This window comes from Tinamus guttatus, unplaced genomic scaffold, assembly GCF_059628265.1.
Source record: "Tinamus guttatus ecotype Peru unplaced genomic scaffold, ASM5962826v1 Tinamus_guttatus_pri_ptg000269l, whole genome shotgun sequence".
NCBI classification, from domain to species: domain Eukaryota; kingdom Metazoa; phylum Chordata; class Aves; order Tinamiformes; family Tinamidae; genus Tinamus; species Tinamus guttatus.
In genome coordinates this window covers 408710-422181 of record NW_028288803.1, presented here as the reverse complement: position 1 = coordinate 422181, position 13472 = coordinate 408710, and the positions used below count along the sequence as shown (strand labels likewise).

The 13472-nt window shown below is 35.4% G+C and overlaps 1 protein-coding gene across 4 annotated transcripts in view; it reads left to right on the top strand.

Moving 5' to 3' along the window:
- Window positions 1-13472, top strand: part of RALYL (RALY RNA binding protein like) — a 348258-nt gene that overhangs the window by 296886 nt on the left and 37900 nt on the right. For all 4 annotated transcript variants that reach the window (XM_088527230.1, XM_088527231.1, XM_088527232.1 and 1 more), the window contains one exon: window positions 12271-12318. In XM_088527230.1, coding sequence (XP_088383356.1) covers window positions 12271-12318 — 48 coding nt within the window. The remainder of the gene's footprint in view (window positions 1-12270; window positions 12319-13472) is intronic.

The window sequence follows — 13472 nt, the reverse complement described above, 5'->3', positions numbered from 1 at the left end:
CTGTACCATTTCTTCATATTTAAAGAACCTAGTTTATGTATTTTTTCCTGCTCTTCTGAAATCCAAGTAATTATTTTATGGTTATTTTCTTTCATGATCTTTTTCATTCTGTTCCATTTTCACTTTTGTACACAGTCAAAAATGCATATTATATAGAAATTAGACTAATGCATTTGGCAAAAAGATTTTTTTTCATAATTCCATTAACTTTTATTATCAACAAGCTCAAAAAATATGTACCTTAACAAAGCCTCTTCCCCTTTCTGACCTTAATAACATCAGTAAAAATGTGCTTCATAATTGAGAAAAGCAACAGAGCATGAGATCTCTCTCTTTTTTTTTCCTCCTGATTATTCTATGCAACTTTCTCTTTTATTTATTCTCTGTTATTTCTCACATCCAATACTTTCACTTCTACTTCTGGAGATCTATACTCTAGGTTAATGTCAAAAGATTCCTCAATACGTTATATCTGTGGTCTCACTTACATATGAGGCAGAATGGTCTCTAGGGACCATAGGGGAGAAAAACTAATATGTAAGGAAATGTTTCAGAAGGAAAAATCAAGAGGATAAAGCAGGGGCACAGGCTATGCAAATTTTTTTTAAAAAAAAAAGAAAAAGAAAAACAGAGGGATATTCTCTTATAATGGAAAAAATAATGCATGAAAGATATACAACATATTCTGGATATGCACCGATGACACTGCATTTTTCTGGCCCAAAGGCAAGAGTTGGAGCAACCAGTGTTTGTAGAAGTTTATGTTAGCTCAGTTCATACCCTCATACTTCTGAGAACTCAAGATAGCATTTAGTCCTCAGCCATCTCTGTGGGCTGCAGTGATAAACAGCCAATAATAAGCCAATAGGCATATGAAACAGTTTCATAAACAAATCCTAGTACCCTATGCACAAGATCACCTCTGGAAATCTTTGAGACCATTTTCTTCCTTAGTATGACAATTGAAAGTATAAGTATTTTCACAGATTTCTAGATCATTAGGAGGAAATTGTAATTTAACATATCCTCCCTTTATGAATATATAAGATATACAATAACTCTGAAGTTTATTATTTTGAAGCTTTGGGGCCAATTTCAAATTAGTAAACATGTTATTCAAATTAGACAACCTTTATTTGCCTGTGCTTGTTCTGTGTGTATTTTTCTTACTACAACTGCATAATAGGGGAGACTAAACCTTATTTACAGACCACCTTATATACAGACCACACTAGCATAGTGTCTTCACACATTTTAATTTGACAATAAGTGTTAATAGTTTATGGCATTTATGGTCAAATTCAGACCAGAGACTGACCAAGCAATAAAAAAAAATGCTGATGATTTTAAGGAATGTCTTAATTCAGTCTTTTTTGAATTGTTTTGTTTTGGTCTTGTGTTTGTTTTTGTTTTCCTTGGTTAAAAATGTAAATATGCACTGAAGTCCAAATTCAATTATCCATTGAAATTTTTTTTTCCATGGTGTCCTGGATTCTTGGAATACTTTATCCTTCTGCAGGCCAAATTACACCTTTGGTAGCATCTGTCATATACATTGTCACAGAAGTATAACAGGTTATAACAATTTTAATGTTGATGTATTCAAAACATAAATAGGAATTCAAGTCACATTCTCTTCTGTGCTAGGAGAAATAAAGAGTAATAAAGGACTAGATCTTTTTTAAATAAAGTCTTGAGGTTTTGTTCTGGATTCATATAGGAATCAACTTTGTTCAATAGAAGAAAGGTATTATCATAAACATATTAGAACAGAAAGAAAATTCTGAGGATTTGCCTTAAATATGAAGGAGGACAAATGGGAGTGGAAAAATGCATGGCCAACAACTGCTGCTTTATACTGCCATGGTAATGACACTGTAGCTATTAGTAAAGCATTTTCTTAATTTTATCCATATGCATCCATTTCTAACAAATCAAGAGTTACCATTTTTGTTTTGTTTTGTTCTGACTTTCCAGATGCCTCTAATGTTGCCTCTATTTCTATAAAAATAACCTTTCTGAACTCTCTGACAATTGGATCCTGCAGCTCTTACTCTTCAAGGTAACAATGGGAGGCTGAAGCATCCATAATCCTGGAGATCCTCATGTCAAACATTGTTCATAGCCAGCCAGATAATTACCAGAAAGTACTTGTAAGTCTCAACATATCAGGAATTTTAGCAAAATCAATTATTTGCCCTGAACTACCTACAAGACATGGCCCTGTTTTATCTCTTGCCATCTAGATTAAGGGACTGAAACTACAGACAGGTTTTCAGGCACACTGTGAGCACCTAGTAGTCAAAAGGAAAATTTGCTAACTATCAGATTGCATTTTTTTTCTGTGAATTAATTGTTGAACACCTGAAAATGATGAACACCTTCACAGAAACCACAGTTAATACACGAAGGAGGAAGAGAAACATTTCTCAAATAATATTATTCATCCTGTGTTTCCATTCCAATCCATTCCTTTTTTTTTTTTTTTTTTTAAAGTTCAGGAGGACATGGGATAGAAATCATAGCTACATCTTCTGTCATGGTGAAATTAGAGAAAGTAAAACTAGAGTTTTTTACTGTAGCTTATACATAGGACAGCTGTTTGTCCCAGTAAGCACATCTCTTTACCAGAGGCAGAAGTACCTGAGAAATTTTGAAAAATGCTGTTTCCTAGAAAAACAAATTATTTTTATGTACATACACACACACACAGTCATGAACACACATACATCAGTCATGATTATGCTTCAAATCTGGATTCAAATACCATTTGGTTTCAACCAAATGTTGTTTAGGCATCAGTCATTACTTGTATTTCATGTTCTGGATGGTATTTTATAGGCTATAAAACTGTCTTGCTGGGTACAGCATTCATAGAAAATTATATCCCAGTCATGCTAGTCCTGTAAGCATGAAAAAGCGTAATGTAGTTTTTCTGGGAGAAGGCAAAAAATGTTGGTGGGATGTTCAGCAAGTGAGGAAAAGAAGAAAATAAAGCTTTCTGTAAATATTTACCATTGGTGATACACACTGGGCCAAGCGCAGCTCTAATCTGACAAGAGAGAACCACTCTGCTCAGGGGCTGTGACCATAAGATGTAGGGACACCTGCTGCAGAAAATGTCTCTAATGGAAGCAGAAAGCTGCCTGAGCCCCCTTTGTGCTGTCATCTTCTTAGCATCTGAAATACTCTCAAATGAATATACATGGAAGAAAAAAAAAAGGTGGAAATATTGGTCACCATGATGACCACCATGAAGAATGTCTTTGCAGATTAGAGGGTGAATGTATTAATATTGCATTTTTTTATACAAGGAATAATTTTTGCGAGGGCTGATAAAACTGAAGAAACACTGTAAATGTTCTCATTGACCAAGATAAAAATATTAAGTTCTGGCATTATAGTGTTTGAATGAGAGTCTTCATTATAGCCATTGAATGTGGTATCATATATAAACTCTCATACAGTTACAACAATCTAACAAAAATTGCCTGCCTGCTACAAGCAAATTGTCCAAATGTGGATCTGTGTAACCTTTCCTTGGGGCTTAATGCAATGAAGCAAAGTAGACTCCCAGATAAGGTCCTATAGTATCTGGAGAGAGGAAGAAGAGGAAAAGAAGGAAAAAAAATACATATTGAACTACCAAAACTTATTTTAATACAGTAGTCAGACTGTAGATCATTAAGTTAATGATGTATGTGTGCATGATTAGTAATATGCAATTATATTACTAAATTCTGTGAGATATTTTACAGGATAGGAAAAGTGTGTCTAAATCCTCTCTGGACATACTCACCTTGAGACAATATGTAGAGGCTAAGGAGGCAGCCTTGTAACTTAAATGAAACACTAAAATAGGCAAAAAATCCTTATGGGTTTATTCTTTATTAAAGTCCTCTGGCTAGTATCAAACATGCTTCTTTGCAAATTAAAAAAAAAAAAAAAAAAGGATCTATGGAAAGGCTGCAGCTAGATGAGTCATAGTGTCTTACGCTCTGTGTGAAATCTACCATATGTCCAAAAACTACAAAACCAATGCCATGAGAAGTCATCATGCTGTTTTGTCATATAGTACATCTAGATGAGTTATCTGGCACAAAAAGTCTCTTTCCCTTATGAGGAAAAAATATAATGGATAAGTCCTAATAAATTATTCTATCTGATCCCTTGTTCTTAACAGCTTTACTCTAGATTTATGGTGGAGTTGAGGATAGTGACATTTGAATTCCCTTTTGTAAATCAACAGGTCTTTACTTTGTGGTCTTAGAAATTCCTTTCTGATTTTTTTTTTATTATTGCTTTAAAGAAAATAAAGCTTGCTTCCTTCATTGTGTATATAGAAGAGAACTGACACAGGTCCTTCCAGAGGCACAGATTAGTCAGAAATCAATAAAAGTGTAGTCAGCATATGTCTAAAGGATACACAACTGGTTGTATGATGCACAGCTATCCTGTCCACTTATCTCTGTTAAGACTGAAATTATATCCGGACCTGAGTTCAGCTGTGAAAGCATCACCTTTTCATTATATGCCCTTCTCATTTTCATTTACTGTGAAAACGATTGCATAGTGTCTGAGGAATACAAAAATGCTCTCTTAAATTAAAGGTATTTTGGCTTGCATTATAACTACACTTGAAAACTGCAGCCTTGGAGAAACAAGGACTACTCAGGACACTGGCAATATTGGATCTGTTTATGTCTCCATTCTGCTGTTTATACCATGAGTTAGCCAATCAAAATGAATTAAATTACATCAGCAAATTTAGTGAGAACAAAATTACATTTAATTTAAACCTTCTTGACCATTTGAAAGTGGTAGGAGTTGGGAAAGCAGGTGTTGCAATTCCCTAGAAATATTTTTTTCTCTACCTGAACTCCAACATTGTCACATTGTAATTAATTAATCCTTTGTGAAAGGTGCTTTTCTGTTTCATTCAATGCTTCTAAGACTGCTTCTCAGGAGAGTATATGAAGTTTTCGGTTATCTGCTTTTGTAGCCTTAAGTCTTTCAATTCCAGTGCTAGCACTGTGATTTTAATTTATCAGTCTGCTGCTCAGTGAAATGTTGTAGAAACATTTCAAAGCTTAAACCCATCACTTATTCCTACACCTGTCACTGATAGTCTTCTGTACTTGTCAAACCAAGTTAAATGACACTCCTGCAAAGTATACAATATTACCAATAAATTGGATAATCAATCACTTGTGTTTGGTTTGACAGTAGTGCCTCGAATATCCTGAATTTAGAACACATTTTTAAGAAGATAGACTCACCATGCTTGTACTAAGAAAAAAAAAAAAAGTCCTGTGCGGATATCAAGAATTTCCCAGTCAGTCTTTACAATTAAAGGTTACTTGGGAAACAGTTAGGCCACTTGACACTGGAAAGGTTTTTCATTACCTCAGTGCAACATGTTCCCATGGGAAAGGAAAGAAATTGGAGATTATATTTGATGAGAGAAAAATAGTATAACAGGAGGAGGAGGAAGGACAGGAAGAGATTAAATAGGTTTATTTGGATGTCTTGATATAGAAAACTTACAAATCAGTATTTTGTTTCTAAAATGCATGAGGCCAGAATGTGTCATGTAGACTGTGCCTACCACCACAGTAAGTATTTATAATTTGTAGTATTTCTAATACATAGCATTTATGCTGCATAGAAAATTTTTGAGACTAAATCTTTGGTCGTACTCCCTGCATTACTAGCACCTATTTGGCTGCCAAAAACAGCTCTCAGACCACTGATTCTGAAGGTCTGAATATTAAACTCAATGTTTTTGCTTCGTATAACCCTCATAGGGAAGTGTCTAAATGACTTACCTTCCTAACTGAATATTTGACCAAGTTTTGCCCCAAATTCATGTTGGCAATTAATACATTCAACAGTTTCCCCCAAAATACACTTCATTAGGAAAATAGTTTTGAGGAAAGAAGAGGGTAAAGAAAATATCTGAATGCCTTACTTAAACAACAAACAAACAGAACTAGGAAAATCCTTGTATTACCTTATGGTTACAAAACCATTATGATTGCATTTTGAAACAATTAATTGGGGATTTTGGTGATAAAATTATTGTTGTTTTAACCATGTGCCTATTTAATACTTTTTTTTTTCTGTAATTGTTTTTCCTCTTCGCTCCTTTCCACACTTTTTTTTTTTTTTCCCTATAAACTTCCAGGAACATACTAACTGAAGGAATCACTGGCAGCAATCATATCAGCAAAAAGCAGTCTCTGGAGACTGTTCAGCTGAACTGCAAAACAGAAATGTTCTTTCACTTCTAGCAGCATCCTCAGCCTTCAATAAAAAAAGATGATTTCTAAAGTAAAGGTGGTATTCAGCCTACATGGTCCTTTAGTCTTGGAGACTTGCAGTGGAATTCTCAATTAACATGTTAATTAGCACAGATTTAATTCATGTCTTTGGAGAATTTAGGTGGCCCTCCACTGAAAAATGGCCTGAAATCTCCACCTTTTTTTAATACCTCATGAAAGTAATTGACATGTGATTGATTTTTCTATCAGAGAAAATTTCTGCCTCACACTGCTTATTCCCTAGTCACTTCCGCTACTATTTTTTTTAATATCACTTCAGTTTAGACTGATTCTCTTTTTCACTCAACAAGAACAATTTCTAGCACTGTCTTTACATGACAAGAGAAATGATTATGCAAGTGACTGGATTACTAGTTTGAACCATTATGTTGATATGTGCCTTCTAAGAAGAGTTTGATTGAAGGAATATTGCTTCTGTTTTTAATATTTTTATCCAGCCTTGACAACAGAGAAGCAAATGACAGTATAAATGGTGATAGTGCTGTCAATTGAATTAAGATACATTATGTCTGCTTTGTCAACATTTACAATTTACAAATAAATCTCTTCCCATGAATACCCACAGAAAGGAAAACAGGTTAACAGAGAATTGCATGTAAGATGGAAATTCTTCTTTTTCTGAAAACAAGACAATCAAATTCTGTTCTATTTCCATTAACTATTCTATATTCAGATTAACTCCACTGAAGTCAGTTACATTAATTTCTGTTTAGAGCAAAGTAAGGGAAAATAGAATATCAACATTAATTTGTAAAAATCTTTTTGTGGAATAGAACACAGAACACAGTAAAGGCTAAGCAGTAGTAACACATTTTCAATATATAATGTTATCAGATAAGCTTATTTCAAAGATGTAAAGGCAGAATTTTACATTTGCCTGATTGACACACATATAGTGCTGATATGCATGTGAAAGTTGATGTATAGAATTACAGCTCTGAACATCCAGTCCTTGGGGATTCCTTTATTCTTCAGACATACAGAATTTAAAAAGATGCATTATTTTTCTCCATCTAATACTGATTGTTTTGGTCATAATAAGGAACCACGACTGTGCTTAACAGAAAAAATCTTTTACTGATGAGATGTCTTTGTTCTCAGTGTTTTCACTGCCTTCCATTGTAATAGCAGCATAAGGTGCATGATTCTGTTGTTAATGCTAAGGGATGGCATATGTCTGAGGGAAGTAATCTATCTGTTTACGTACAATGCCATCATGAAACTGCTGACTCCACTGGCTCACTGACTTGTTTAAACCTTTCTCTGGTTTCAACGTGCTCAGTATTTGGTATTCTGCACCATGCGAGTGATGCCTGTGGCCTTCTCAATACAAGTTGGTGGGTTGCTAAGGAATAACTCTCAAGGGTTTGAGCCCCACAGTCACCTTGATCTCAGCGCTGGTGATTGGCCACACTAAATTTCTGCTTCATGGTTTATATCACAGCACTGACCAAGGCATGAACAATTATGGCTGTAGTGAAGAAATATACTGAGCGCTTTCACAGGGTAATGCCATTAATATATCCCTACTAGCACCAAAAAATCATCATGCAACTTCAAAAACAATCAATCAATTAATCAAACAAGCAAAAAGTGAAACTGGTTTAAATATACTTGCATATATTTTATCCTATATTGTCTATCTGGGGTTTTCTCATCATTATTGATCTGTGCTCTTTACAACACACATTCAGGACAACTTCTTTACAACCAAGAGGACTAGGAGCTACTGTTAGAATACTTCAGACCTTTTAGAGCTTCACATAATATCTTGCCTTCATGTGCTGCTAGGTCTACAGTTGCTGCTAAGGGCTTTTAACATTGCCTATAACACTCTGCTCATGCTGCCAGAGCTGCACACAGAATTTAAGGGAAAGGAAGTGAGATGTAGATCATGGACCAACCTTAAGGTTTCCAAAAATTTTAACCCCACCCTTCTTTACATGTCTCCTTATTCGATAATGGTCAGCATCTACAGGTAAGGTCCGATAGGGCTACTCTTTAATCATAATTTTAATACCTAGTATGGCAAGTTTTACCTCCTTGAAAAAAGCTTGAAAGCAGCATCTCTCTCTAAGGAGTCAAAGTGGATGGGAAAGGAAAAAAGAAAAGAATCAAGTACTTTGTTCTATTACAAGTTTGTTGTAGTGCATCCATTTCTACTCCCTCCCTTGATGTTGAAGTAGCTGTTTCTCCTTCTTTGCATAAGATCCCAGCTAACACATCTCTGGATGTGCTCCTTCCTGCTCCTGCTCTGTGCAACTCATTCTCCATGCAAAAAAAAAAAAAAAAAAAAAAAAATCTGCCAGTGCAAAAAGCTCCTAATGGCCTGGGGGAAGAAAAAAGATATTTACTGCTGGACTCCCTGTGGGAGAATGAGATTTAACTAGTAGGGTTGCCTTGAACAGTAAATTCAGACTAGACATGTATACAAAATAGCTCTTTCTACTTGTCAACTGTGCTAACACACAGTACAAGAGGGAAGTGGAGGTGCTGGAGAGAGTCCAGCGCCAGGAGCCTGGAACATCTGCCCTATGAGGAGAGGCTGAGGGAGCTGGGCCTGTTCAGCCTGGAGAAGAGAAGGCTGAGAGGGGATCTAATCAGTGTCTATAAGTACCTCAAGGGAGGCAGTGAGGAGGATGGTGCTGGCCTCTTTTCAGTGGTGGCCACCAACAGAACTAGAGGAAACAGCCAGAAACTGAAGCATCAAAAGTTCCTCAGGAACTTAAGGAAAAATTTCTTGACAGTGAGGGTGACAGAGCACTGGAACAGGCTGCCCAGAGAGGTTGTGGAGTCTCCTCTGGAGATCTTCAAAACCTTCTTGGATGCAGTCCTGTGCTACGTGCTCTAGGTGTCCCTGCGTGTGCAGGGGGGTTGGACTAGATGACCTCTAGAGGTGCCTTCCAACCTTAAGCATTCTAACAGCCCACACTTAGTAGTACCATATGTTTGTATCTAGTGTCCCAGGAATGGAGTCAGTAGTTTTTGGCAGAGAGTAGGATGGACAAATTGGATGATGTGTGTTGCAACTAAAGCTGTGGGTATGTCTGTATCAGAGACTGACTGTCATGCAAAATTCAGAATACCTGCAGTTACCTCCTATTTCAGTACCAGTGGGTGGATGTTTGTGCTACACTCAAAAGCAAAGCACAGTAACTTTAACGAGGCTGCATCTATAACAGAACAATTTAGCTGACTCCAGTTGAAAAAAACACTTTATGGCAACTGATGGGGTTTCCTAGGGTGAAGATTAAAGGCATAGGGACAATGTCTGTTTCAAAGAAGTTTCTGTGAAAATGTTTACTTTAAAATGAACGTTGATAACCAATGTGTTTCTGAGAAATGAAAACAAACAATGCCAATATCAGATGTTTCTGAAGCAATGAAATGTTTTTGAAAGCTAATATAGGCAACCTATAAAAATTCACAGTAATTCATAAATCACATGTGCTATGTGATAATCAGGCTTCAAAATGTACTTTCTTCTCCTCTGGTCCCACTGATAAGCATTTGGACCACATAGAGAATGGTGGGCTTAAATTACAATTTGCAAAGCTGAAGGAATGTGAGTATTGAGTTTGGTTTCAAGGCCGAATTTATCTGATCAGGGAATACAGCAAAAGAATAAAATTCTTAGGGGGCTTATTGATGTGAAAAACTGCTTCTTTCAAAAGAGAAGTATAATCCTAGATTTTACATTGCATTAAAAAAAAAACTCTGATACATTTTTCACCAGTTTAAAAACATTTTTTATAAAGAATTCTGTGTGACAACCTCTCCTCACTGATACAGTGACAAAGTAGAAAGACAGAGAGCAACTGAGGAGAAAAACTGCCATTTGCCACACAACAAACTTCTTGTGGCATTCTCCTGACCCAAAATACCCACTGGCCTCAGTTTCCCAAAACAGCTGACTACCCCATCCTCTTCTCCATCCTAAGCAACCACTTGAACCTTTCTCAACTGTTCTCACCCTCCTGTGCCCCTTCACTGCCTCCATAGCCGGAGATATCTTTGAGACATCTCTCTCATGAAATTTTGTATGTAAAAAATCTGTCACTCTCACGTCCTATAAAAGTCCCATGGCCCTTAACGTCTTCTATGGGCCAGACTGAGTGCCTCCGAAAGAGCATAGATGCCCTTCAACTTTCCTCTAGCTGGTGTAAAATGAATAGTTCTTCATCAAGTGTGTGGTCTCCAATGCTGAAAAACTGAATTTACTTGGTCTTTATGCAAATTAAGTTAATGTCAATCCAGGTGAAAATTTTCATGTGACAGGTCTTTTAAATTTAATCTTTTTTCTTCAAGCTGTCTGTGCTCTTCTACTTAACAACACAAACTGAATATTAAATATAAGATTAATGCATTTATTAATCATGCAGCTAAGTAAAATCATTAGCAAACCATTAGTATTGAATACTTGCAAATAAAATCATAACTTTGCTAACTCTTAATTCCATGTAGACTGTTTATGGAGTGAAAGACAAAATAAGAGATATTGCAGAATTTAGGGAAAACTTTTCATATAGCTGAGTTAAAGTGAGATATAGAAATATGATCTCTGTACAAGGTCTAAATAATATTATTTAATAATTTTTTCTTCCATAGTTCCCACTAATCTTGTCTTCTACTAGGTTCTACTCTCTCAGGGCAGTTCTATTTAGTTAATATTTAATATAAAAAGCATATAGAGCTCTTCCTTCTCAAAGAATTTACCAACTGGACTGCAGACAGCATGCTCTTTTTCTATTCTAGTGAGTTTCTTGAGATCAGAAAAACAAAACCAAAAGAAAAAGACAGTTGAGAATTCCTACAAATCTTCAGTTGAGCGAAATGAACAGTCCAGATTGTTATAAAATGTGTACTAAAAAAGATAAAGTAAAATTGGTGGACATTTTGAAATGCTCAGAAACAGAAATAATCTAGAAGTCCATTCTCATTAATACGTAGCTGCTGCCATTCATTTCTCTTCATTTTCTGTGTATGTTTTCTTCCATGCTTTTTTTTCCCTTTCTAATTCTCTTCTTTCTAATTTTCTGCTTTCTTATTTAATGATGCATTCTTTCTTCATGGCTCTCATCCCTTCCTATTTATAAATGTCCTTCAGAGATACTTAAGTTTGTGTCCGTACTCCTTAATCTGCCTAAGTATACATTCCCAGAGATTTTTCAGGACAGACCATTTATACAGACCATTTGAGGTCCTGTTCTGGGGAGAAGAGTAACACAGTTTTCATTGTTTTTTTCTTCATCATAAAGGCAGAAAGTAGCTATTGGGAGGCAGACCTAAGGGCAATAACAGTTCAACTCCCCTCTGAACCTGAAAGGAAAGGCCTTGAATAAACTCTCTGTAATGTTATTGACTGCACCATGCTTTCTCTTAACTTTTTTCCCCCTTTCTTTTTATGTATGTTTAAATCTTGGTGAACTCAATGTCCAGAAGGCCAACCCTTTTCACGCTTCTCATGAATCAAATCCATTTTCTAGTTCCTGTCCTCACCTACTCACTCATTTCCCAATGTCTCACAAATTTATCAATCCTTCAAGTCCACTGCTGATGCTATGATAGCACAAAAAGAGTTTCAGTATTAGGGTGTGTACTTTGTTTGATCACTCAGAGAATCATATTGTAATAAAACTCTAATTAGAGAGCTGTGTTAATTTCCTTCTGTATATGATGTAAATAACTTGATTGCCCCAGACTTCAATTTTTCAAGTATAATTCAGAATGATAATGGACAACGGCATGGACAAACTATACAATATATGTATGTATATGTACCTAAAAATATAATTGCACAGGAGAAGTGAAAATGTTTTGGAAAATGCATTGGAATGTGATAGTAAACAAAAATTGCCACACGGATCTATTAAGGAATTATTTTCTATAAGCCAGTTCATTTTTGTTTTTCTGTGTTTTTCCACAGTGGCTATGTCTTTGATTATGATTACTACAGGGATGATTTCTACAATCGGTACGTGTGGTTATATTTTTATACATCCTATACCATTTCTCCTATTATTTCATAGTTGCTTTATGTTATTTGGTTAGATAGGTCTGTTTCGATTTTGCATATTATTGCATATTTCATTATTTTTATTGTGTCTCAGAAGACTATTTGAAGATGACAGACAAGATTAGAACCATCCGATATCTGCTCATTACATAGCTCTTTTGCCATTGACCTTCTCTGTAAGCTTTTGAGACTTTTTTGTGCTAAAAACCCCTTAATGATAGTTTAATTGCCCAAAGTTCCTTCTTTCAGAGTTCTCCTAGGCATACTTTCACTGCAACATACAGTAGCTGTAAAATTCTTCACATGACAATCCTGTCTGTTTTTTGTTCATCCATATGTATGACAATATGTGAAACGTTGTATTCTATGTTGTATTCAATAATAATATGTTGTTGAATGAAAAATGTTGTATTTTGAATATTTTTCAACAATACTTAGAAGTCTAGAAGGCTCTTGAGGCAAGACAGACCACAAGTTGAAATGCAAGTGTATGTTTATGGTAGGGAGTGGAGCGTGAATTCTCGAGCAATGAGAAATTTATGCCTCGAGTTTCCCATTGACACACAGCCTAGATCAGCACAGTGGGAATTTAACAGTATTTGTGAAGATGTAGAAGAATCAGCTACATGTCCCACAAGTTCGTTTCTCTGAAATATAATAGTCTAATTTATCAAGCAGGAAGGAAATTTGGCATTACTCAACCTACCTCTTCTAATATGAGATTTTTTTTAATGTATGTGAATGTACAATCAACATGCTTTTAGGAAATGGAAATGCAGAAAAAGATTCATGACTCTCTGAATTTCTGAACTAGATATGTTTTATCCAAAACTTTAGAAACTCAGACAACAGTGGATTTTTATTGTTGTTGTTTTCTTTTTTTTCTAATGTTCATTAGTTTTCCAAGCTCTTCTGAATTATTTGGGGAGAATACATTTACCTTATCTGAGCTAAAGTGTAGGGATCAGAAAAGGGTAGCAATAATGGTTAGTGTTATGAAATAAATATATGAATGACAGCCATCATAAGCATAGTTAAATATTTGTTTACTATGTTTACTAAGATGAACGCTAAAACATGTTTGTATTTTTTACATTCATCTTCATATACAA